This window comes from Pelodiscus sinensis, chromosome 3, assembly GCF_052426305.1.
Source record: "Pelodiscus sinensis isolate ZL-2025 chromosome 3, ASM5242630v1, whole genome shotgun sequence".
NCBI lineage: Eukaryota > Metazoa > Chordata > Testudines > Trionychidae > Pelodiscus > Pelodiscus sinensis.
In genome coordinates this window covers 127,521,093-127,547,882 of record NC_143054.1, presented here as the reverse complement: position 1 = coordinate 127,547,882, position 26,790 = coordinate 127,521,093, and the positions used below count along the sequence as shown (strand labels likewise).

Sequence of the window (26,790 nt, the reverse complement as noted above, 5' to 3'; positions counted from 1 at the left end):
TATCAATACATATACAAAAAGCATCTAGTGCTGACCCCTGCCTTTAGGGAACAAACAGTACCTTATACTTCAGCAGACCTGCCAACAAGGGGGGCAAAGGGTCCCAGAGATTCAAAGGGTCCCGGAGCTCCTGGACAGCCCAGGCCCCTTTGAATTGCCACTGGAGCACTGCCCCACATGGCTCTGAGGTCTCGGGGGAGGAGCAGGGAGAGTCACTTGGGTCTGGGCAAAACTAAGTGCTGACTACCCTTGGCCCCACCTCTTACACCTAAGGCTCCATCCCTTCTGGGAGCACAGAGCCACCCCTGACTACATCCTGCCCTGGGACCCACAGTGACTGTTGACCCTGCTACACCTCAGAGAAGGGCAAACCCCTCTCCCTAAAAGGGCTGTTGGGTTGAAAGTTTGTCCACACCACTGTAAAGTGTTATGGAATAGAACTTAGTTGATGGTAAGGAGAACATTCCATTTTTTTCCTCCTCAGTCCTTACTAGCAGTGCAAAGGCCCTGGCACTTGTACATCCAGTCAATGGTCATTCTTCTGGTATGTGTACTGTACACTATGCTCCTCCTACACAGTGTCAAAGTTAGACTCAGGACTCATAATTTCGTTGACCACTCTGTTTTATTAGCAAAGCGCTTTGTTAATACAATTAGAAGAGTGAGCCTCCACAGAAACCCAAGTCACCTTATTTATACAGATAAAAGAGGAGAGCAGACAAAGGATTGAAAAAGGGCGCGAACTAACAAGGTTACCTGGGGTCAGTCAAGTACCTCATTTCCTTATTAACTCTTACCAATCTCCTGTTAATGTCCCACTATCACCCTTAAGTGAAACCATTGTCCTCTGCCTTAACATCCTCCTTCCTGCTTACACACAAACAACTTTACCTTAACATCTCTCTTTCTGCTAAAAAACAAACATTTCTTTAATTCAGTCTACTTTCACAACAGGAATATACTCTGGAGATCTATCTGTGCCATTGATGCCCATCACAATGTCTTCACGATCTTCTCCCACACTGTACAGTTCTGTGGAGCAAATCAAAAGGCAGAGAGTTGAATTTCCATATACAGTCTTTCTACAGCCTGTTCTCAAGTCACACAGTACAGTGGCAGTGGTTCAGTCACACGTAAAGCCTTCTGTGGCCACAGAGAAGGAGACAGAGAGATTCTATTCTTGGCTGAGTGGATGTGGCAGGGACATCACGCTTTTGCGGCACCTCAGCTTATTGGTTAAAGGAGTTTGGGATGCTATGACCTCACAAAGAGTCCATGATGACAGCCAGGTGGGACAGGCTGCAGGGCAATCTCAGAGATGCCCGTGCCTTTGTCAAAGGGACTCTCCTTGAGGTCTGCCCTTGAGAACAGGGTCACATACTCTCTCCCAATAGCCAATCAAATTACATACTGAGGCAAGAGCTTTCATAATACTTACAACATTGTCTTCGCTTACAAAATTGCCATTGTTAGTGATGACCGTAAAATTATCCAGTCCTCCTAATAATTTTGTGGCACTATCTGACTATGTGTCCAGTGATAGTGAATTCTATAGTTGATGGTGCTGGGCATATAATAAATATATTTCCTTGGCTTAACTGTCTTTGATTTTGTCATATCTTGCCTTTGGCCACTCACTTTGCCCTTATTGGAATATTTCTCATCTTTTTATAGCTGAAGTGTTCAAAATCAGACTCACTCAGACCACCTTCTGGTGCTCTTTGGTTTTGGCTAGAAAACTGAGTCTCTATTCTGGTCAAACAGCTACAGCATGCAGATTAATCCTGTTTCTGGCAGCAATAGCTTGTATTTATTGCATAGATGCATACACAAATACATACAGACTTCTCCTCAGAATAACCCTCTGTGTCCACTCATGGAGGCCGTCAAAGTCTGAAGAGTGATTCCTGTTAGAGTCTGGGAGAACCAGAACTGGAGCAGGATACCTTCACACCATGCTTGCACTCCTTGTGCAAACATCTTTATTGAAGAGAACGCATTGGCTTTGTCTACACTAGAAAAGTTAAGAAACATAATTCACCATTACAACTGCTCTGGTTCACAATAGTGGACATTCTGGTGTAGAAAGGTCTTGGGCATGTTTCCTAATTCTCCTCCAACTCCACGCCATAGTCCCCACTGTTTCTAACAACTAATGGAGCTATGCCAACAGAGTGGTATACTTGTGGTATTCTCTATTGTTGTGGTATTCTTAAGAAAGCCAGAGACACTCAGAATTTAGGGAAATGCTTTTAGCAAACAAACAGCATCATGGGTTAAGATGGATTTAATGTCTTATTCAGAGAACCCCTAACTCTGGATCTCCATATTTCCTACTAACCTACTTCCTGCTGCCTCTGCACTTCCTGCTAATACACAGACTATTCAAAAGATATTCTTATCCCACAACAGGTGGGATTTTTTGTAGTCTAGATGCAGACAATGATCCTTTGACTAAACTGACTTTGCTAGTATTAACTCCATCATATGTACAAAAAGTTTTAATTACTTCCCCAATTGACATGAGGCTACCATTATTATCCCAGACAATAAGCAGCCTTTAAATGTGTTGTTTTCCCAACAGCTAGTAGGGACAAAATATGGCAAAAGTTTCTACTGAGTTTAAAGTGTGTTTTACCCTACCAGGGAATCCTCACAAATCTCACCCCCAAATACTTTAAACACCATTGTGTAGCTATGGTACCAGAAAAAACAAGCACTTTTAAATAACCTGTTTGAACAAAGGCAGTGTTAATGGCAAGCCTTTTGGTATTTTATTTTCTAAATTACTTTTTAAGTACAGAAACACAGTATTTTTATAACAAGCTTATATACAGTTCTTATATGCTCTTTTAAATTGCTCCTGAAAATATACTTTTCAGGTGGCCTTTTTATTCAGAACAGATAGTGTAGTCCATTGAATTAGGTACTGATCTGGAGACACAGGCTTTAGCCCCTATCCTGACTCATCATGTGTCATCAGACGTTGCATAATCAATCTGCCTTTCCATTTCCTCACCTGTGAAAGTGGGTCTCCCTACTTTGGGAAGCACTTTGAGATCTCCCAGATCTGCTCTCATACTTAGCTCCTTGCCCAAGCAGCTTGATTTTTGCTAAAATGATAGCTGAAAATCCCAGTTTCATTATTATGTTGCATCTTTTCCATTCACTTGTTTGTATGTTGCACAGGCCTCCGAATTAAAATAGTTAATTTCTGTGTCTGTGATAAAGACAATAACTGAATTCAATATACATGATATGCTAAAGCAGAATAGTATTGTAAATATTGACACTGATATTAATCTAAGACATGATTCGAGTCTGAATGTGATTATGTCTGTTGCAACATATTTCTTCTTTTTAGCTATTGCAATTGTCAGTTTGTAGTCACCAAACTTCACTAGCTTTTTTTTTTTTTTTTTTTTAAATAAGAGAGAGATCTAATTTATATTTAACTCTCTGGGAAGATAATCTACTCTACAAAGAGCCATTTGGCAAATTCTTTTCTCCTGTGCTGCTTAAAATTACAAATAGTTTAACACTGTTTCAAAGTGTCAACAAACACAATAGTAACTATTAATCCATTCCCACCACTTACTGCTTGTGTGCTCTGAAGGGACTTATTTTTCTTGTAATGATTCGTCATTACACACTGATTTATTCGGGTTAGTGTTTGAATTGAGCAGTTTTGTTTTTATGAGAGAGTGTAATATATAACCAATTATCCAGTGCGTCTCTTGTCCATTTAATACAAGTCTAAGCAGTTAGCCAAAATCTTGGGCAGCTGAAACTTGATTGAATAAAAGTTTAGGTTTCTATAGCAGCTTCCATAAAAACATTTCAAAGCACCTTATAAATATTAAGCAAAACTCACAAGCGCTCACTGAGATAGGTTAAAACCATACAGAGAACCATACAGAGACCATTTTGACTAACATGCAGACAACTGTGGAGTGCAATGTAGTAGGGATGTTAAATTTTGATTAATCAGCTGATCATATAGTTGATAAGGGGGAGGGGGCACTCGCTATCCCTGCTGTGCCTCTGCCTTTGAAATGCAATTTCAAAGGCAGAGGTGCAGTAGGAAACCTGGTGCAAGTGGGGACTGAAGCAGTCCCGGCTCACACTGGGTTCCCCGCTGTGCTTCTGCCTCCCCTGTCCATCTCCCCTACACTGCAGAGATGGTGCTTGGGGGGAAGAGAGGGGAGACGGACCAGCTTTTAAGCCAGCTCCCCCCCAACACCGGCTCTTGCTGGCTCTGATATAGAGGCAGCAACGGTGGGGGGAAGAAAATGCGAGTAGTTAACTCAACTACCCGATAAGCCTAGGCTGACTATTCGACTCCTCTTTTACATCCCTACAATGTAGCAGTTTAACGACAGCCTATATCAGCACTGTACATCATGTTAGGATAGGAGCAGCTGCAGCTTCATTTTTATCTGTTAAGGAATGTAGGGAGGCAAAACTTAATACAAAAGCTGGAGTATGGCCAGGACATGGGTTCTACTCTCCGGAAAAATGGAACAACCTTGAAAACCACAAGAGGTCAAAAAGTTATTTTGTGTCTCATTCAAAAGAACAAGGCCCAAATCATTAAAGATATAGGTCAAATCTCTCTAGCCCAGCACACTCAGGACCTGACCCTTTCCAAACCAAAGGAAGCCAATGCAGAGTACCAGCAGGTCTCCATAGGGAAGTGTGGGTGTGGTAGCACCCCAAGACTTTGTATCCAGGATGGCCCCACACCTGGGGACCCTGTTGTGAATAGGGGTCCCTGCTGCTAACCACCCACCCAGGTCCGAGCCACTAGCCCCAGCTCTCAGCTGCTGACCCTTTGTTTCCACCTGGGGTCCCAGCTCTGGTTCCTCTACCGGCAGGATACCAGTCTCCATCCCCAACTCACAGCCACTTCCCCTTGTACTGCTGCCTGATATGCCAGCCTTTTCCATCTATGCGCCCTCACTGCTCTTTGCTGGGACCATAGCAGGAGGTGCCAGCATAGTCCCCGCTAAGGCCATGAGTGAAGTCATGTGGCCAGCAGCTGGGACTCTAGGCAAGGAGAGGGAGGAGGGGGAAGTTGCTAAAGGCAGGGCCGTGGCACATGAAGGAAAGGAACCCAAGGGGGAGCTTGGCATTGTTCTTTCCCCTTGAGTTCTCCAGCCCCAGAGCACCCACAGTCACCATGGATGCCAGACCACAGATATTGGAATTCTGGGTTACACAGGTTTAACCTGTATTTAGGCACCTAACTCCCATTGCAGTCATTGTGTTTCTGCAGTTGATTTGAATCATCATCATCCTGCAGCTCTGACCATTATGGACCCAAATGAGTATGCTAACTAATCACTTACCATAAAATCACGAGTATAATGCACACTTTTTCCCCGGTTTTTTTAGTATTAAAGTCGGGGTGTGCATTATCCATAGGAGTTTTTTTTGTAAAGTTTTAAACTCAGCCATGGCAGGCACGAGCTGGGCGGGAGGGGGCCTCGGTGGGTGTGAGCTCAGTGTGCCAGCAGCTGGGCAGGGAAGGCTCCCCCCCGGCAGGCGCGAGCTCCGCGCGCCGGCAGCTGGGCGGGAGGCAGGTTTCCTTCCGTCCCGTTCTCCTGTATAATAGGTGCGCATTACAGGCAGTCCCCGAGTTACACGGATCCGACTTAAGTCGGATCCGCAGTTACGAACGGGGTTTGCTCTGCGTCTCCCTGGTCTGCTGGGGGGGGGGGAGGGGGGAAAGGCGCAGCTAGTACGCCCCCCCCCCCCCCAGCAGACCAGGATTTTCTCTGGAAGCCTGTGGTAGAGCAGCTGGGGCGCTGCCAGTTGGTCCCGCAGCTCCGCTCTCGGCGCTACTGGACCAACCCGGCAGCACTCCAGCTGCTCTGCCCCGGGCTTCCTGGAATCAGCCGCTGATCAGTTTCAGCAGCAGCTGACTTGGGGACGCCTGGGGTTCTTAAGTTGAATCTGTATGTAAGTCGGAACTGGCGTCCAGATTCAGCCTGTTGAAACTGATCAGCGGCTGATTCCAGGAAGCCCGGGGCAGAGCTGTAGTCAGCCGCTCGTCAGTTTCAGCAGCGGCTGAATCTGGACGCCAGTTCCGACTTACATACAGATTCAACTTAAGAACAAACCTACAGTCTCTATCTTGTACGTAACCCGGGGACTGCCTGTATACATAGGAGTTTGTTTTTTTCATGATTTTAAGAGTCTAAACTCAGGGTGCGCACTATACATAGGTGCGCATTATACTCAATATGGTATACCATCTACCTGAATCACCAAACAGTTCTGAGGGATTCTCCCATTGATGTATCAGCACAATCTAACCCTGGTAAGAGAATTACTGCACAAGGTGATGGTGAAATCTGCTTCACTTAAACAGATAGGGGAAAAAAGCATAGGGAAGAGTATCTAACTTGCATGAATTTTTTCAAATTCTCTTGCTGTTTAACTTCAAGAAAGATAACTGCATCTTTCACTTGTTTAAGAGAGAGGGCCCATTTGTTATACTTCTGCAACATAGGCCATAGAAGCATCCTTTTCCATCCACCTCCTACTCGGCTCATTTTTTAATGTGGTGCCCCCAAATAATCCTAAGTATAGACAAGAACCCCATTGTGCTAGGCACTGTACAAACTTTGTCCCAAGTTTAAGTAGATTGAAAATTTAAGTGGACTCAAAGCTGAGGCAGGAGCACATGCTGTTTTTCTTACTAAGATCATGAAAAATGCTCAACTTCACCCTTGTGAGGGCCTCAACTAGCATGGCAATGGGTGCCAGATAAATGCCTGAAACAAGGAACAGTCTCCCACGGTCTCAGCATTGTTTTCAGTGCACATTTCTGTCTCACATTTCGTTCCTTGCATCCTGTCTCGAAGGTAAAAAATGCTGTCGACAACTGAGAAGAGGTTATGGGGAGAGATAAGAAAGAAACCCATTATACAGAGCATCTGCTTGTGTTAAGATCTCACTCAGGCAGTTGCAGCAACTTATCAACCTAGTCTTTCTTATCTAGTTTCACCAGCACCAGCAGAAATGATCAAAACACTGCTGTGTATGAGCAGCATTAAATGGGAACTGCTGAAATTTACCATCCTATCATTCAAATGCAGGAAAACAACTAGTATCCCCTTGGCTGTGACAAATTTTAGAGAGGAAAAATTGAAGATATTAAGCAGCATATGGTGTGTGAATTAAGATTAAAAACAACAGCTGTCAATGTTGACTGAAAAATCTTTAAAAAAAAATTAATAAATATTTATGAAAGTACTGAAGTAGAGATGGCTTGAATTGACATCCCTCACCTGCACAATCTACTTTGTAGTTTGAAATTTAGATCTAAACATTACAGGTTAGGTCCATCTTCAGAATTTAAGAGGAATTATACAAGTAAATATTATGCTGCAGTAAGAAATGATTAAACATTTGAAATCAGAGTTTAATACAAGAATTATCTACCTGGGTCAACATTTGACTTGCTTGGAACTGTGGGGAGCAGACTTTTTTTTGTGTGGAAAAGGGGTTAAGAGAAATTTATTTGTACTTCATTTCTTGATGAAGTTCAGAATTATTACTGTATCCATTAAACGTCAACTGCAAAAGGAAAGTTAAACAACATTTTGGCATCAACAGTGTAACCAATACCAAAATTGGTTAGCAGTGTAACCAATACCAAATTTAATAAAATTACTTAGCACCTACAGTAATTTTCATCCTTGGATCTTAAAGTTTTCTTAAAAGTGACGGGTGAAACAATTACTCATGTCTTACAGATAAGGGAACCCAGGCACAGAAAAGTTAAGTAGCTTGCCAAAAATCAATGGCAGAAAAGGGAGTCGCATGATCACCATTTGGCATGGTGCATAGTTAATACTTCACTTCTGAAATCCTTGTATTAAACAAGGCTGAAAGACAAATGAACAATATTTCTTAGAAGTGCCTATTCACTGCCAAGTTCTCACTGTATTCAATTAAACTTGTCAATGGGAGAAAAGTTGGAACAGTTCTAATTGATCAAAGGCAACATTTTCAAAACATCTGAGTCTCAATAAGATATAGAAAACTCCTAAATCAGTTACACACTGAAAATTTCACCCCACCAAAAAGTGAACTTGTGACATTGAACCAATACAATTTCACATAATTGCATTTAAAATCTCTTCTGAAGATGCATCATTCATTATTATTGAACATAGCCTAGAAGCAGGGCAGTGGCTTTGACAGAACAGATTTAAGGCCTTAACTCTTAATTAAAAACTAATTAGGATCTACACAGTGAAGCGGTTGGCTTATTTATGAACTTCCATAGCTGAGTTAAGGATATAAAATAAGTAAAATATAGGATTGGAAGGATGAATAAAAAGATGATTTTTTAATAAAAGGACCACACACCCATGTGATAAAGCTAGCAGTAACTTACTTTTGCTGCAGCTGCCACAATGACCATAAGCGGTTCACATATGAATACTCCTGAAAGCAGTCTGTGGGCCAGGCTATTATGTCTCCTGCCCATGAGAAACAGCATAAATTGAGACATGTAGTGAATATATTATATTAGGTTTCTAAACTAAGAAAGATGGTGAAATGTCCTTTTTATTCTTCCTGTTCAGATTCCTATTCATTATGATAGTCATGATAGAGTATGAGGACAAGGGTGGAATGCTTATAGCTACGCAGATATTTTTCTTTGCAACATTTATGATGACAAATCAACATATATGCTACCGTGTCAAAAATGGCTCACTGCTCTCTATCCTCAGTTGCATGAAATTGCTAAATCAACATGTATGGTGACATTTCTTCTGCAGTTTGTGGGGATTACTATAAGACAATTTGTTTGGCTTTTTCTGAGAATGGTGAGCTGGACTGGAATGTGATTATATAGGAAGCAGGTATGAAGTGAGGAGAGTATAGGAAGATAAGTAACAATTCCAGTTTAGCATAATTTAATTTCCTCCTCTCCATTTGTTAACCTAGTCATGTCACCTCCCCTATTCCCAATTCTCATTAGGACCTCTCTTGTACTAAACACATAACTGCCATTTGCAACACAGAAACACTGCAGTCATTACCTTAAACAATTAGCAATCTGACAATCTGGCAAGTTGAAGCAGTTTGGTTGTTCATGGCCACACAGACACCAGCATCCCGGATTTCTGTGATTTAACCATTCTTGTAGACAAGCCCTTAAACGTTAAGAGAATTTAACTCTGCAAATGTTTTAAATTAACATGAATCACTACATTCGGAAATGCTGGACTCATGCCACCCATCAGCTGAAGATACAGCTCTTAAAAAAAAAAAAAAAAAAGCTATGCTTATGTACATGATCTGGGAGGTCTGCCCTTTTGTTCCCTCCTTTTGGAATGATGAGAATGAATCTTAGAAATTGATCTTGATAGGGATCATGGGGAAAAGTATTTGACATCACATAATGAAGTAATGATAAAGACTGTAGTGACAAGATGGGTGAGGTGATATCTTTTGCTGGAATAATTCTGTTGATGAAATATACAAGATTTCTGTGTAATCTTTAATACTTGTCTCACCAAGAGAAGTTGGTCCAGTAAAAGACATCACCTCACCCTCCTTGTCCAATATCCTGGGACTGTTTCACAGCTACAATAACACTGTAAACAAAGATTATATTAATGCAATGGAAGAGTAATTCCATGTGAGATGTAGTTTTTGGAGCTCTTTCTTCCAGCCAGCCAGAATGGAAATACCTCCTTCATTTGAAACAACTGCACCACTATGATTATATCTACCATCCATTCCTATAAATGCAAGTAGGGGAAACTGAATTTCTAATGCTATTGATATTATTGAGATTGAGCTCGATTTGGGAGCTAGTTTATGTTTAATTATCAATGAACATATTTGTCAGACACTAGCAAAAACTATGCCCCTTGCCAAAACTAATTAAACTGAAAAAAATCTGGAAACACAACCTTAGGGACACCAATATAAACAAACATACATGAGAAAAAGCAAATATTTAGGAATTTAGTCACATTCACCCTCTAGGTTACACACACTATGGTAATCTGACAAGTAATTATAATATGCAAAAAGGCTGTTATTTTGAGAATATCAATCTTTTGCAGTTCCTAACACTTGCTAAATGTATAATCTTATTATAGTATTTTTTTTTAAACTGATCTTTTTAAAAGGAAGACAGAAAGGAACCTTCCAATGCCTGTTGGCATTTAAATGATCCCAACTGGAGACTGAATACTGAATACTGAATACATGAATATATTACTTAAGTGGCTTCACTGAATTATAACTCACTTGAGGAAAGATTTTCAGGACAGAGCACACTGCTTTGAAGTTCACAGTCATTACAATTGAATGTTATGGGAGAGGTAATATTTTTTTCTTCCTGCTGTTGTATACAGGCAACATTTTCTTTTGCAAGGATGAGCTAAGGCAGACGCGCATCTGAGAGTAATTGGAAGGACACCACAAAAAAAAAAATTTAAGCAAAGAGAATTTTTCTACTAACTTCAATGGGACATAATTTCATCAAGGAGCTTTTCATTCCATAGAAATCAATTCTACTATTGATTGACTATATAGATCTTCCACTGCCCAAACCATCTTTACAAAGCAAGATACATACTCACCATTTAAACATACTTTTTTCTACAGATGAGAAGTATTATGTTTACATGGATCAAAATGCAGATTGCTACTATTTAATCTGCATTTTTAGATGATAAAAAACTATGCAACTACTCAAATTAACATTAATCACTTACATTTAGTTCAGTGACAATAACTACATGTTCCTACATTTTGAAGGACAAAGAACAGGCTGTTCAGAGCTCCTGATTACTCCCTAAAATTTGTATAAGGGAGTTTAAGATACAGAAACACTTTAAAACATGTCGTAATTCCAAGAAGTCCAAGGCCAATATGCAATACACTAGCTACAAAATTTTATTTTAACATAAAAACATTTCAGTCATAAGGCTTTGTAAAACAGCATATCAAGTAGTTACCTTAATCTCTGCAGTGTAAGCACCTTGAAGTTATATGCTAACATGATCAGTATAAATTTACTACTTATTTGGTCACACTACTCACATGCATGACAATACATCTTTTAGCAGTTATACCAAATACAGAAGTAAAATAATTATAAATATATACCAGATTACCTTACTTGTAACAAAGGTATCTCTCTCTGGTAACATGAAAAAATAGAAATTGTGAACATATGGATTTAATCATCTTTATTTTTAATCTTTTCATTTTAGTGAAGACTGTCTTATAATTTTAAATTAGAGAAAACTGGAAAAAAGAATTATAAAACACTATATGCTATAGCTAAAAGATTGCATAGTAAAGCCAATTTGTTGGGGATGGCTTATATACATTCTTTTTCTTAGGATGCAACCTCTGAGTGGATAGTTCTTAACATTGTTACCATTCACTAATTCGGCCATGCCATGCCATTTCTTTTCAAGCAAAATACCCAATTGAAATCAAAGGGAGAGTTTTGGCTTAAAAACAAATCATATGATATGGATCACTGGTAAGGGAAAATCGTACAGCCCACAGTGGAGCATTTTATATTGGTTACTGATTATAAAATCTACGATGTACATTTTAACATTCGTAAGGAAGTAAAACAAAGAATGAACAAAAGTTTACAAAATATCACTATAGCACCTGAGATTTTTCTTTATAAAACCTAGTAGAGGTACCTGTCCGAGGAAGATAGTTGTACAATATAATCAACTCGATTTCTCTCAATATTATAAAAGGCACAATCTCTCCTGAAATAGTTTAAATAAACACTATATTTCAAAACTAACTTTCATCTTCAAAATTAAATACACTAAATTATACTTAAGAATTGATCCATGATTTCCACAAAGCACTGCATGTGTAATTAACTATGTAGTTTCTACATGAGAACCAATCATTACATTGCAAACGAAAGGAAAAAAAAAAAAAGAACCTCACCTATTCAAGAGTACCTGATAAAATTAAGCACACATTTAAGAATATGAGTTTAAAGCACACTGTATGGCATTTGTAATTTGCGGTAGCTAAGTTTTGAAGCATGCAGTATTCATACTGACAAACTTAACAGTATTATATAAGGTTTCTGAACATAAACAAGATAGAACAAAAATGCAATAATTTAATAACCTGCTATACATAGCCAACCAGTAGTTAGTCTGTCTTAAAATTTTTTGTAGAAATAATACTTTAAGGAAACGTTCTGTAATTTCCATTCTTCGTATTGTGAGCTTATTCTCAGGGAAGTAATGGCCATCTGTCCACTTCTCTGCAATGTGGAAAATGCATGCTTGACATTCTCCAATTCTTCTCTCCCACTTTCAACGCAACTAATACAGTGCACTATAGAATGAAAAACTCTGCTTTTTAATTCCTTTGTTTTGATGCTAGGTGCGCATGAATTCTGCTGAACAAGAAACCATCTAAACTCCCAGATTTAAGAATAAAAGACAAAGCATTAAACAAAATCCTCAAAAACAGGAAACTGTCTTGATAGGAAAGGAATGCTTTTTTCCTTTGTGTATATAGTTTTATTTCTGCAGCATACCCAAGTCTAAAAATGATACAGAAAATGTCTAGTTAAGACATCAAAATTTAAGAACTGCTCCTTAATTCTAATAATACTCCTCTTTAGCACTTCCAACAATTACTGGTAGTGTATAGATTAGACATCCCTAGTTGGGATAATGAAGTTGCTACATGGTCAAGTTTAAGTACACTTCTCCCCACAACTCTAGAGTTATGAATTTGTTGGACATTTAGTGAGTGAAGTCAAGTGTATCAGGTTTTTGCTTTTTCATACCACACCTTATCATGAAAAGGGCCACCCCGGCCACATAATGAAAAACAGGCAGGGCTGACTTTGAAATAATAGACTAACAGTTTGCAATTGTGCTAGAAATTTAAACAGTTAATGGCACTGTCTCATTTTAAGAAAACCTTCTTTTAAAGGTATAGTAATCCAGAAATCCAGGCCTGCCAATGAGGAGGTGCAAGAGAAGGGAGGAGTTGCCCTGGGGCCCAGCGATTCAGAAGGGTTGGGGGCTCATGGCTACTGCTATTGCTCTGAGTGGCTCTGAGGGCTGCTGAGGAGGGAGGGGGAAGAGCTGTGGTGCAATGCGGACAGCACCGAGGGCTAACTGCACCCAGCCCTGCCCCTTCCAGCACAGAGCTGCCCCCCAACCTTGCCCAGAAGCCCAGAAAGTCTCTAGGCTTCCCCTGCAGAGAATTCAGTTTTAATCAAAGAATAATGATCACAAAGAATGCTCCTCTCGGTGCAAATATACTGTAGTATCAAAACAAAAACAAACAAACAAACAAAAAAAAAAAAGGTCAGAGCACAACTATTAATGTTCCAGTGTATCTTTACATAATGGAATGTTGCTTCACACACAAACCTGCCCCCTCCCCCTGCAAGAATGACAAATACCTTTAACCAAATTCTAGTCACGAAACAATCAAGGGCAAAGCTATGCAAGTTCATTTGGTGGTGGTAAGTTATCCATATAACAGTCAATGCCAAAGAAAAAACAACTATGTGGGGTAAAGTGAGGAGAGCACTTCCACCCGGGCATCTTACCAAGAAAAATATCCCCACCATTCATAGAAGGCTGCTCTTGCACAAAGCTTTCTGGGACTTGAATGCAAATCCTCTGCATGTTAATCAGTCCTTTAATGTGAAAGAGAAAACAGAACACACCCCAAAAAGCAAGAGCTTTGGCTGAGAAAAGGTGTGATTTAGTGGGAGATAAGGGGAGAAGTTAATTTAACAATTCAAACTGTACTTATAGATGTATGTACATCATATTCTTTCACAGCATTGTGCTTTTAAAGTTACAAGGTGGGATTTCAGTGAAAATTCAAGATAGGCATCGTTATACATTTTCCAAAGTTAGCTGCCCATTATAAAAAATTTTGGTAGTATTGGCCACAGTGTTTTAGAAAATAGTAGATAAAATATTAAATGTAAAACAGACTTAAGATTTTGTTCGCCTTAACAAAAGGCAATACTTTAAAAATGCAAGGCACTTAAGACAAAAATTCTCTCTCCAGTTCATATATAGAGGGCCGACAAGTTTTGCTCCTCATTCTACACAAAGGCACTGTGCAGTCTCTGTTTTGACCTTCCACATCAATATCAAGTAAGGAGGGCATGTGGGATTTAGTTCTGTCTGCAGTATCTGATATAAAGTTAACATTTGGACTTTTGTAACTTTCTAAATAGTCCACCTCTGCAGAGTCTGTGTTTATATTTTGTGGAAGAACCTGCCAAGGATCTATTTTGTTTCTTAGGGGAGAAGGTCGAGGCCTTGATAGAATATTGACTACTCTTTGCTTTTGAGGTGACACATCCTGGTGCATGCTTGTTTGTTGAGCAGCTGTAGACAGCGGAATCTCAGAAACTGGAAGTACTGGCAACATAGAGACTCCATCAGGTGAAGTGATTCCATTAGCTAGATGGAGGGAAAGATAAGACAGCATCAGATCACTTCTACTTTTGATTTCTTTAAAAATCTAGAAAACCACATACCACCGATAACAACTTTAGTGATACTACCTAAACTATTACTTGACCAAAATAAAACCTGTAGATGATATCATGAGCTTTCATACCCATGAAAGCTCATACCACCATCCACATGTTTTGTTAGTTTCTAATGGTATGTCTAGACTGCATCCCTGTCAGCAGAAGGATGCAGATTAGGCAGGTCGACATTGCAAATGAGGCAGGGATTTAAATATCCTGTGCCTAATTTGCATAAAATGTCCACCACGTTTTGCCGACTCAGCACTTTGTCGGCAAAAAGTGGCCGTCTAGAGGGGGATCTGTCGAGAAAAAAAAGCCTTTTTTGACAGATCCTGTAAACCTCCTTGCAGGAGGCATAAGGGATCTGTCAAAAAAGGCTTTCTTTCTTGACAGATCCCCTTCTAGAGGGCCACTTTTTGCCAACAAAGCGCTGAGTCGGCAAAATGCGGTGGCCATTTTTATGCAAATTAGGCACGGGATATTTAAATACCTGCCTCATTTGCATTGTCGACCCGCCTAATCTGCATCCCTCTGCCGACAGAGGGATGCAGTCTAGACAGACCCTAAGGTGCTACTAGACTATTCATTATTCTTTAAGTTTTTCCAGTTACAGACTAACAGTTTTTTTCTTCACCAAAATTTCCTCTCGCCCCCCCCCCCCCCAAATAGTTACATAGGCTGCTAGGAAGGAGTGGTGCCTCAAATGCAGGGCAGCCTTAGATAATGGTCTGATAGTCATTACGAGAAATTCTGTGTGCTGAAACTACTATTCCTGGTTGGAAGTTAAGGAAGCCTATTTCTCATCAGTCAGGGAGGCAGCATAATTCAATCAGCCTAACAGCAGGATGAATAAAGGTGAAAAGTTTGTTAAGTTTTGTCAAATCATTTTTAAGACACACACACACACACACACACACACACACACACACACACACACACACACAAAAACCCTCAACTAGTAAGGGGAAAGATAAATTAATTTAAGGAATTTAAACCCCAAATCATATTGAAGAGCAATACTGTGTTCCAAAAGATGCTCTTCAAATGAAATAGAACAACACTATTATTAATAGTGAGTACAAAACTCATTATTTCTATTGCATGTCAGCAGATTAGAGAATAGGAATTTTCAGTTTGAATGTGTCTTAACAATAGCTTAAGAGTAAAATGTTTAGTGGGGCAGGACTCCTGTTCCAGTCAGGTAAGTGAAACTTGTAAAACCTGTTTCTCCTAAAGGGACATTACTAAAATGACACTAATGAATTAGTCTCTGTTGACCAATTGCTAAGCTACATTAAAGTAACAATTTCAGCATTTCCTTCAGCCATGTGAAGCTCTGATGCTACAACCTTTGTAGAAATACCCTCATTTCCCATCACACTTGGCAATCCAGTTTTGTTTTAAGAACTACAATATGGTAAGGCTACCTCAATGGATGACTCAGCACTAATTTTGCAAATTCCACTGACAGCAATGGTTTTGGTACATCCTACCGGGCTGTAGGTCACCACAGACTTCTATACAGTTGCTGAAAAAGTCTTAGATGAAGCTATTTTACTGAGTCATTAATGGAATTTATATTGTGCTTCAGATGAAACACCTGTCCTCCCCATACACTGTGGGAAGATACTATTCCTGATAATTACTCATTATACATTTAGTAAGTTCTAATTCCACCAGATTTTCAATTTTGTTGATGCACTCTAAAGCATTCCTCTGCTATTCTATATTACTCACATGTGGGCTGGAAAGTATTTCCATCTGACATGGTTCGTCTGTGACCCAACCGTCTCAATTTGGATGAAGAGACATTTGGTATTTTTTCAGATTCTTGTTTCAGAGGAAGAATAGGAGACTGAGTCTTTAACATCACAGAATCAGTGGCAAGCACCTGTTTTACACTTTGTTCCCCCCTCTTAGTTGCCAAAATTTCAGATGAAAAGACCTCAATGGGAATGCTTCTATCACAATCACTGGGAGTGATGCTGACAAAAGCATCTTCACTGTCAGACTGAAGCAAGCATTTGGTGGAAAGGGAAGGCATAGAGAGAAGATTCACAGTATCTGCAGATGGACTTAATGATGGAGTATGCGTTTCCTCTTTTTTGGATTGCAATCTTGTGGGACTGGCACTTCTGCGAAACTTTGAGGCACGTTGAAATATTCCCTCCCGCTTCTTCTTCTCCTCCTTTGGCAACAGTTCATCTGGAACCTGCGATTTGTTTAGCTCTCTAATATCTAAGCCCAAAGCTATGGATGCAAGGAGGACAGTACATCCATACAATACGGAGTCAGTTTTCTTTTTCTGAAATGTTCTATTGAGACTGTTCGTAGGTGTCATTTGAGGAGTACTATTTGCAGAACTAGCAGAAGTTCCTTCTTCAAAGCTTTCATGTTCTACAGTGGTTTCTTCCTGATCATCCTTCCCCAGAGGTAGATCAATATAAGCCTGATTTGGCAACTTTATTTGCTTTGGTCTTTTTGCATCCAAACTTTCAGGGAAAAGTCTCTGTTCTGTACAAACATCTATAATGTAAAAATATTGGAAGGTACTTAAATATTGCAAAATATTCTGGTAAATTTATTAAAATACACCACACACCCAGATATTATGTGTCTCCATTATTTACGCTTTTTGGAGGCTCAGCGGAACACAAAGGGTTAACTGTTAAGTCAGATTAAAAGTTTCCACAAATCAAAATCTATCCATATTCTTGTTATAACATCAAAATCTCTAGTAGTCAAAAGAATAAAAGTACAATTTTTCTACAACTACACTATTTTCAAAATAGGAAAACGCTATTTGAATTTACAAGAGAGTTATAAAATTAGCTATATATCATTACATTTGAAAAATTTGAAAGATTGACCCTTGCTTGTGAAAATCTAAACGTCAAACTGTCTCTGTATCTCTACAGAGCACCCAGTGTACTATACATATTTCCCCAAGAGTATAAATACATATATTTTTGCTGACTTCCATTTTGCTTGTGTTGAAAAACTTAAATTGCAGCATATTTCTGTGAATAGATTATTGTGAGTAATATATATGATTTACATAGCACAGAATTATAGAATCATATATACCCACCCCATCTATATATGCGTGTTATGTCTGAAGGCTTTCATATATGACATGCTCAGGGGGGCTCTGAATTAAAAAAGCTTATATAAAGTCACTTATATAAAGTTCAATGGGCTATTAAGTCCACTATGAATAAATTTGATACTTCTAGCGTGTATGATGAAAATGAACAAAGTAGTTTTAGTTCTTTAGCTCATAGTGGAATAACAAATGAAGGTAAGCGATACCTGCAGATTGTGTACTGACTCCTTACGAGGCAAATGTGTAAAATAAGAGACTGGGTATTTATAATATGTGGTAGTAACTGCATAAGACGAGGCACACCGTAAAAATGCACGAACAGTTATTCTGTACAATAGGGTAGGATGAGAGACAGTCAACAGTAAACACTGACTATTCAAATTAGTGTTTCAATCTCAAACTACTGAATGCCCTTTCTTAGATAGTGAAGCTTAATTATAATGTTTTGCAGCTGAGTTTCCAACCCTCCCCTACTCTACCCTGCCCCCCACAACTCTGATTTTCACCTGAATGGTCTAAATTATTCTTAACTTTTCAGAGCAAGTTAAAAGAAAAGGATTTTGTTTCTTTTTAAGGGGAGCCTTGGAAGTCCATCAGTTCTCAAATTGATCTTATTTAAAATAAATCTTTGAAAATATGGTTCTTGGGCTTTTTAAAATACCAAGAAAATAGTTTTAATTTAAATATTTCTTTGTCAAGTTAGCTAACTACATTCCAACATTATACAAGTGAATGAGAAAAGGAAAAAGAAGATGTAATTTTTATTGTTCAAAGGTGTGGAAATTCTCAAAACAGACACAAAACACCTACATCTAATTTCCCTTTTTATAATTTTCATTTGCTAGATTTCATACAATATCTTCAAGTTTCCTTCTGTGTTGCTGCTATTTTTAACCTGAAGTATCTTAGTTAGTAAACACAAACACCTTCAAATGGGAAGTTTAGGAGAAGTCTATATGCTCATGGCCATAACAGACCCTGAACTGTGTTTGTGACAAGATACAGATCAGGCCTCAAAACTTGGGCATTCTATATGCAAGGCTGTAGATCATGAAAAAGCTTCTAATCAACAGACCAGGAAGCATAAGGATTGTAAAACTTAAAGTTTTCTATATTTTATGCACCTGAGGTATCTGTGACTTAAGCATACCTCCAAGATCTGCAAAATATTGAACAGAAGTTATAATATTATTGTGGCACAATCTGAATAGCAAAAGGAATTCTGGAAAGAAAGATCTAAGACTATACAATAGCTTTACTGACTATCAATGTGCAAAATAAGTCTTTGTAATTTATTTTTGAGATGTGAATGAAGAATAGCCAAAGATTTCTCCAAATAGCAGAAAAAAATTATTTTAAAGTCCCATAGTTCTAAGATTTCTGCCCTGATTTACACGCTTTCTAAAAATAACATTTCTTCTGGTGGAACACTAAGCACACAAATTTCAAAATGAAAAAGGATTTATTACTGAAATTGGATGGAAGCATTTCAAAACTGGTCCAAGGATGGAATTCTGTGTTACAACCCTAACTAAAGAGTTTTTATTAAAACTCAATTCTATAATTCTATTCAACTAAACATCAGGTCTGGTATGAAATACCGTATATACTCGAGTATAAGCCGGCCCAAATATAAGCCGAGGCACCTAATTTTACCACAAAGAACTGGGAAAAAATATTGACTCGAGTATAAGCCTAGGGTAGGAAATGAGGCAGCTACTGGTAAATGTAAAAAATGAAGATAGATACCAATAAAATTACATGAATATTTATTTCAAAGAAAAACAATAACCTAGCTCTGTAAGTGGAAAAGGGGGTCAACAAAAACAATATGGTATCAAAAATACCGTAACTCCCGCTCAAAGTCCTCCCGCCAATCCAATGAGCCCCTGAAGGGCCGCCTGCAAGAAAGCGCCCAGCGCCAGCACCAGTCACACACGGGAACAGACGCTCGGACACTCGGCCCAACCAGCTCAGCCCCCGCCCGGACCTTTCCCAGGCCAGAGCCCCTCTTGGCTGCTCCCCGAACCTCCCTGCCGGCGGCCCCGTGGCGAGGCCGCTGGCTCCGAGCAGCACCTGCGGGCGCACCCGCAACCCAAGCGGCCGGCAGAGGCTCCGAGCGCCCCGCGCAGCGACGGCCCCCGACACACGGAGCCCAGCCCGCTCCCGGCAGCGCCCCCCGCCCCGAGCGCCTCGGTTACCGGGGCCGGAGCTCCGGGCTCACGCGGCTAGACCCGGCTGGCGGCAGAGATGCGCTGAGCCCGCCCGCGAGCAGGAGGCTGACTCGAGTATAAGCCGAGGGGGGCATTTTTCAGCACAAAAAATGTGCTGAAAAACTCGGCTTATACTCGAGTATATACGGTAATTGGTGGTATGAAAAATGGTGATACTATGGAACTTTCTAGATTTCTCAACACAAAGGGCTACATTTCCTGGAAAAGTAGTCAAGACAGGCAATGATTTCTGAAATATTCTTTGCATAATTGGCATCTACATGTGTACACCTTAAATGTACGTACAGCTCAAAGGACCATTTGTGTGTTAAAATATAGAATGTGCATAGGAAATGGGGCCTTAATTCATATAATGTTATAGCAATTTCCATGAATTGATAACCAGCTCTTACCTTGGTCCACAAACAGCGAGGCTAATGCAACACCTTTCTGACTTTTCATTAAAATGGTTGACCAAGGATTATTGCCATCTGAGAGTGGTCTTACTCTGAAAACACAATGATTCTTTAGACACCATACAGAACATATTTCTATAACTTTGTAAAGGAGAATTAAAGGAAAATAAGGATCTTGAGTAATTTAAAAAAAAGAAGAGTACTAGTGAAATTTAGATAGCTGATTTCAACATTATAAAATTATATAAAATTCAAAATTTTAAATATGTACTGCTCTTCTTAGTACAGGTTGAACCTCTCTAGTCAAGAATGATTTTAGTTAGCCAGATGTCCACTTATCATGGGTGTGATCAAATTTCCCATGGTTTCATACAATTTGCTTACAGCACCAGTCCTGACTTTCAGTGTTCTGTGCTGTTATTTAACTCTAATTTACCCCTAACTGTCTTCTATGAACCCAGTAAGCAGTGGAAGTGCTGGTAATGCTGTTAGATAATATTGACCTCCTGTGGTGCAGCAAATTCTCTAGTTTGGCACCAGTCAGGTCCTGAGGGTACCAGACTATAGAGGACTATGCAGCACTTTAAAGACTAATAAGATGGTTTAATAGGTGATGAGCTTTTGTGGGCCAGACCCAGACTACAGAGGTTTAACTTGTGGTAAAAAAGGAAATACTTCCTTTACCCTGCACCTAAACAGACTGAAATTCACTGCTGCAACAGCTATCGCACAAATAAATTATTTATTTTTCAAAAATAAATGAAATGACTGCCTGTATTGTTTCTTCATATTTCAGAATCCCAGTAATGCCTGACTAACAGAATGGTGTTGGAAGGTGGTCACTGAAGCCACAAAGAATCAACATTATATCTCAGAGTGTCAGGCACTGTAAGGTAAATAACTGTTCTAACACCTCTGAGTCTTTGTCTACATACCTCCCAATTATGACTACCAAAAAAAAATTCCCAGTCAATAAAATTAGTGTCTGAGAAATTCTAACTACAAATGACCTAGCTAAATAAGGGTTGCAGAACTACTCTCCCAAATCTGGCTTCCAATCTAATCAATATCAGTCACTGTAGTAAGTAAATATAAAATATAGCTGTCGTACCTCTCCTTACAATCTGTACGTTCCTTTGTTTGAACCGAGCTTGGTCCCCAAGTACAGCCTTTCTTCTTAAAGCTTCTTTTCACATCTTCAAATTCTTCTTGGTGGCAAGCTGTGCTTCTTCCCCAGGTTCTGTTGCTTTCATCGGAGGTTACTAGAGACAGATACAATCATCATCATCAGAATTGTTAATGACACCAGACAAATTTGGATTTTAGCAAAGCAGCATTCTCCAGTAAAACTGCATCACAGTAGTAAAATTAAAAAGGTGGAACTTAAAAATTGAGATGATTGTTTTCCCCACTGGTGCCAAAACACAAATTGTGTTGATCAAAATGATAAGCAAGCAAGGAGTAATTTGCAAACTGGCAAGAAAGGTGAAAATTAAAGACAAAGCAGCAAGAAATCTTATTTTTCATGCTTCTTAAAATTCAGTATCTTACATTAGGTAGTTCATGTACATGGGGCAGATTGAGCATTTACCAGTTAATATTTTGTTCAGTAGAATTTTTGATGCAATGATATCAAATTAATTAGAATATCTCAGTTACAACCAATTACTGTGGTTATGTTTCTCATTAATCCAAAATAAATATTTTATAATGGATATGTTCTGTTTAAGTGCTCAGTCTGTCACTTGATACAAATTCGTCTACAGAGTTAAAAGAACCAACACCCTTTACAATTTATTTGGATCTTGCCTTTTTTCACAACCCCACAGGAAAGTTCATATTCACTTGTGATATCTACATCTTGCTGGTATACATAGACACTGTGTCTTCGGCCATTAGCTGTATTTGTGTCTGCTTTGGAAATCACTGAGAAAAAAAATTAAAAGAATGCATACAGACTTTAGTAATTTTACTGAATTTGTGAAAGGAGGATTGATTCTTCCTTCTACTTGTTGCTCTAGTGCCAGAAACCCAGATCCAGAAAGGTTTAAAATGCCTTCTGAGAAGAGCTAAGCTGACAAAGGAGCAGAAGAAAGTGATTGGTCCCATAGTTTGCAGATAAGAATCAGATGAACAAATTCTTGTGTCAGACCAGCCTCATGGAGATAAGTGGAAAAGTAAATTATCAACTTGCTCACAACCAAGATGGTGGTCCTGAGCTAAACAACATTAAATTTTGCCACAAGAGACTGCTTTTAACAAGGTAAAATTTAGATGGTTTATCATTCCATTATTTCCCACTCCTCCCCCTTACATCAATTTAACTAGCTCTGCACCACAGATGCTTGTCTTTGGAAAGATGTCACAACTGAATTTTCAGTTTCCTAGAAACTACTTTCAACTTACTGGTATTTTTTTTTTAAATGAGTGTTCAGAAACAGCTAAATTCAAACTTATGACTAATTTTTTTTTACAATTAGCTAGGGTTTCTCTAATTTTTAAGAAATTTAGATTCAGAAGTTTGAAATATTTATGAAGATGTGTAATCAAATAAGTAATTGCTAGATATTCTTGTTCAAAGTGCACACAGTTGAATAAATCTCTGAGTGAGGAAGCTCTGAAGTTTAATCAAGATAATCAGTTCTGGAGGAAGGTATTTTACACAGAGTGATTTACAGAAGGATGTGGAAATTAAGTTGCTTCAGTCAAATATACTCAAAAGATTAGAGAACTTTGGTTAGAAGCTTGGGAATCCAAACTCAAAATTAGAATGTATGACATCTGTGGGAGACTTTTAGTGTAGTACAATAATTATGGTTCTATAAAGAACATTTGCTCAGTTAAACTCATATATTTAACTCCACACAGGCATATGAATCTGCACCAGTGGATCTCCTTCCATGACAGGGGACGGAGTTGGAATGGTTACAAATGCAAATTACTTTCGGCACATTTAAAAAAAAAAAATAAAAAAAAAAATCAAGATTTTAGAGCTGGGCTAATACCTGAAAAAATACTTTGTTTCTATGCTGGGTGCCACAGACCTCAACAATTAAAAGCAATCTTATTTCAATATTTTTGTTTTTATGAGATATACCATTAGAAAAAATAAGTTTTGCCTTACCAAAATTTTAAAAAGCTGAACAGAATATTTGAAAGAGGGTATGTGTAAGTGTAACCAGGACAGGTAATTGTGGCTCCGCCTACAATTACAGAGAATCTGAATCCCAAAAACATTTCAAGTAATCTGCTTTGTTTCATTTTAGCTTAAAGGACTTCTATCACTTGACAAGTTGTGACTGTCAAATTAAGTTCATGATTAAGTTTACTAGAGAAATGCTTACAAGGTTATGAAGCTGAATATATATTAAATCTAAACCAACAAGGCAACACTTCAAAATTCACATATTAACAAGGTAGATTTAACAAAAGTTAATTTCTCTTCACAGAAATTATTAAAAAAAAGGGAACATTATCCACACTTACCATACTAATTTTGAACAGATTAACCTCACAGTTCTCTTGCTGCTATCTTCAAGCAATCTACACTGGTACTTTACAGCACTGTAATCTTCTGGTTCAGGGGTGTGAAAAAACACCCCCCTCCTTCCTGTGCACAGCAAGTTACAGTGCTGTAAAGTGCCAGGGTGAACCAGACTACAGTGTAGCTACTCCCCTCATGGGAGGCGGTTTATAAGAGTGCTCTGAGGGCTCTCTCCCAGCGCTCCTGTTGTAGCCACACTTTAAACCAGGGGTGGGCAATAATTTTTGGCCAGGGGCCACTTCAAAAATGTTTGATGTGGCCCCGGGCCACACCAGAAGGGTGGGGCCTAAAATGGAAGGGGTGGAACCATGATGCTTTCGGGTTTCCCCACCCACAGACCAGGATTGGTCTGCGGGTGAGGCAGGCTCTTTACCTCCCTCCCCCCACTAAGCACCCCATGTCTCTGGCCAGGGCGGAAAGAGGCTTTGCACACTCCTTCACCCCCAGGACAATTAGGGCCTGGGGCGGGGGAAGTGCACAAAGTTTCCTCCGCCCTGCCAGGAGCACATAGCATTTTGAAGTGCCGCATGCTCCTGACCAGGAGGAAGGAGACTTCATGCGCTCCCCCGCCCCCAAGTCCTGATTGGCCTGGGGGCAGGAGAAGCATGCAAAGTTTCCTCTGCCCTACCTCTGACATGCAAGTAATGCGTGGCACTTGAAAGATTTTCTTTTAATCAATTCATTAAGCTTGTATAGGAGCCCAATCTCAGTTATTTTCTTTATATCCACATGGAAATTATTCCTTTGCAGAGAACCCATGTAAAATGAATGTGTTCAGAATGGTTAAAAGAATAAACTGAAGTGGTGATGAAAACTTACGCTGTATAGCTCGAAGACGAGGAATTATTGTGGGACTATTTGGTGGACTAGAGCTGTTACTGTTTAAGCTTCTTCGTTTATCCAAATTAGGGGAAGCTTGCACTGTTATTTTGTGCTGGAAATCTGTTGTGAAGAAAGCAACACAAGGTAAATTCCACTGTTCTAAACAAAGGTACCCTTTAAAAGACTATATTATTGTATTTCTTCAGTATTACATAAATATAAATTTCGTTGTGGGTAACTGCTCTTCATTAGACAAGACTTCTGTAGTAACAGAAAAATTATGATATTACAGGTGTAGTTACTGGTTTGAGCTTGAATCATGCTGGTAGAATTTTACAGCTTCACTCTTACCATTTAATGGGCTTTTGGCAGGCATCTGAAATTAATTTGGTGGTTCAATGGGAGCTGAACTAAGAAATGTTTACATTTCTTACAATTCTTACAAGTGAATGAGCAACCTTGCTGGTGCTCAGATTCAAAAAAGTTAAAATCTGAACAGCTATTTTGTTTGCTTTCAGAGTGATTTTTATAGGTACCATTTGAGACAGGTTGGCATGGCATTGTGGGGAAGAGACTGTATTAGTGCTGTACCTAATATGGTGATAGCTTCGTACCCTTACAAATACTTAATTAACACACAGTAATGCAAATGCAATGGCATGATTCTAGTCACTAACATTGTTTTTTCACCACTTCCCACAGTCCTGCAAAGCCTACAGTGCCATCTAGTGACAATGTTGTTATTAATACAATGCCACTGAGGAACAGACATTTTGTCACTGATGCCTGTAGAAACAATAACTTGATAAAACAGCAAGGTAATAATCCACTCAGGGTTTAAGATGCCACAATGGTCACCTTTTTCACACACCTATGAAGCCTGAAAACACATGCTGAAGTGAACTTCTCTTTAGCTATTCCTACATTTTTATGCACTACACACAGCATGGGCACACATACCCCATACCAACACTTGTTTTTTCTGCTCACCGTTCTTACCAGTCAAACACTAAGGAAGATAAGTGTGGTCAACAAGACTGCTGGTTAATAAAATCAATTATCTACAATGCTGCCCTCAACCCAGCGGTCACTTTTTATTTTGCCTTCTACAAAATGGTTTATCTATTGCATAGTTCCAATACTTTAAGTATATGTCAACTGACCTTTCTGGAAGGAAGAGTGATTCAAATTTGTTTCCCATAATCTGGGAAAGATTACCACTACTACATTTACAATGTTTTGACATAATTAAAGTAACTGAATAGGGTAGAAAAATTAGGGATGTCAGATATCAGGTAATTGAATAGCTGTGTAACTGCAAGAATTCCTGTCCGTTACACAACTATTCAATAGTCCCCGGGGCAGGGCCGGTGCAATCTGGCCCTACTCCCAGGGAACCCCTGCCACCCCTGCTGTATCAGAGGCAGACGCAGTCCCTGTCTGAGGGAGTCTGAGCTCCCTGTGGACAGAAGCTGCTGCAGCGGGGAAGGGAGACTCCCATGGAGCAGTTTCTGTCCCCTGCGAGCCTGATACAGCACCACAAGGGAGGGAGGCTCCCCCCAAGCATAAGCTCCTGCCTGCCCACTCTCCACCCCTCACCACCTCTGTGGGAGACAGCAAGGGTGGGGACAGGTAGCTCCGTAGAGCTAGCATGCACAGCCATATGTATTGGTTCATGCCTGCATGCGCCCTTCCACACCCTGTACTGGTGCATCTGATAGACAGGCAGCAGCGCGGGGGGATGGAGGGAGGGGAGGGGAGGGGAGGGGAGGGGAAGCGGTCTGTGGGAGCTGATACATGTGGGCACGCATGTACCGGCTCCTGCCTACTCCCCTCACCTTCCAAGCTGGAGGGAGAGAGTCTCTCCCTTGTCTTCATTAAAAATGAGGAACCTATTGCAAACTGATATATTTGAGAGTCCTGATTTTATCCTGTAAAGGATATTTAAAAGAAAAAAATCTATTTTAATAGCCAGCACATGTACTTTTAGCCTAGAAAGTTCAGAGACCATGCTGCTGAATTAGGCATCTTCAGGTAACATACAAGGTCCACATGTTTCAGACAGGGGTCTTAATCTGAATATTTAGCTGTAAATAGAAGATTTTGTACAGCAGAAAAGAAAATTTTCAAAC

At 39.5% G+C, this 26,790-nt stretch overlaps 1 protein-coding gene across 3 annotated transcripts in view; it reads right to left on the bottom strand.

Annotated features, from left to right (window-relative positions):
• Nucleotides 1–10,915: 10,915 nt before the first annotated feature.
• MAP3K21 (mitogen-activated protein kinase kinase kinase 21) overlaps nucleotides 10,916–26,790 on the bottom strand; it is a 53,007-nt gene continuing 37,132 nt past the window's right edge. For 2 of the 3 annotated variants that reach the window (XM_006122045.3, XM_006122043.3), the window contains exons 6-11: nucleotides 24,656–24,778; nucleotides 22,102–22,218; nucleotides 21,404–21,554; nucleotides 20,290–20,384; nucleotides 16,295–17,083; nucleotides 10,916–14,483 (exon numbers count right to left, since the gene is read on the bottom strand). In XM_006122045.3, the coding sequence (XP_006122107.2) occupies nucleotides 14,059–14,483; nucleotides 16,295–17,083; nucleotides 20,290–20,384; nucleotides 21,404–21,554; nucleotides 22,102–22,218; nucleotides 24,656–24,778 (1,700 nt within the window). In that variant the 3' untranslated portion in view covers nucleotides 10,916–14,058. The remainder of the gene's footprint in view (nucleotides 14,484–16,294; nucleotides 17,084–20,289; nucleotides 20,385–21,403; nucleotides 21,555–22,101; nucleotides 22,219–24,655; nucleotides 24,779–26,790) is intronic. The other variant, XM_006122044.3, reaches the window with a different exon arrangement.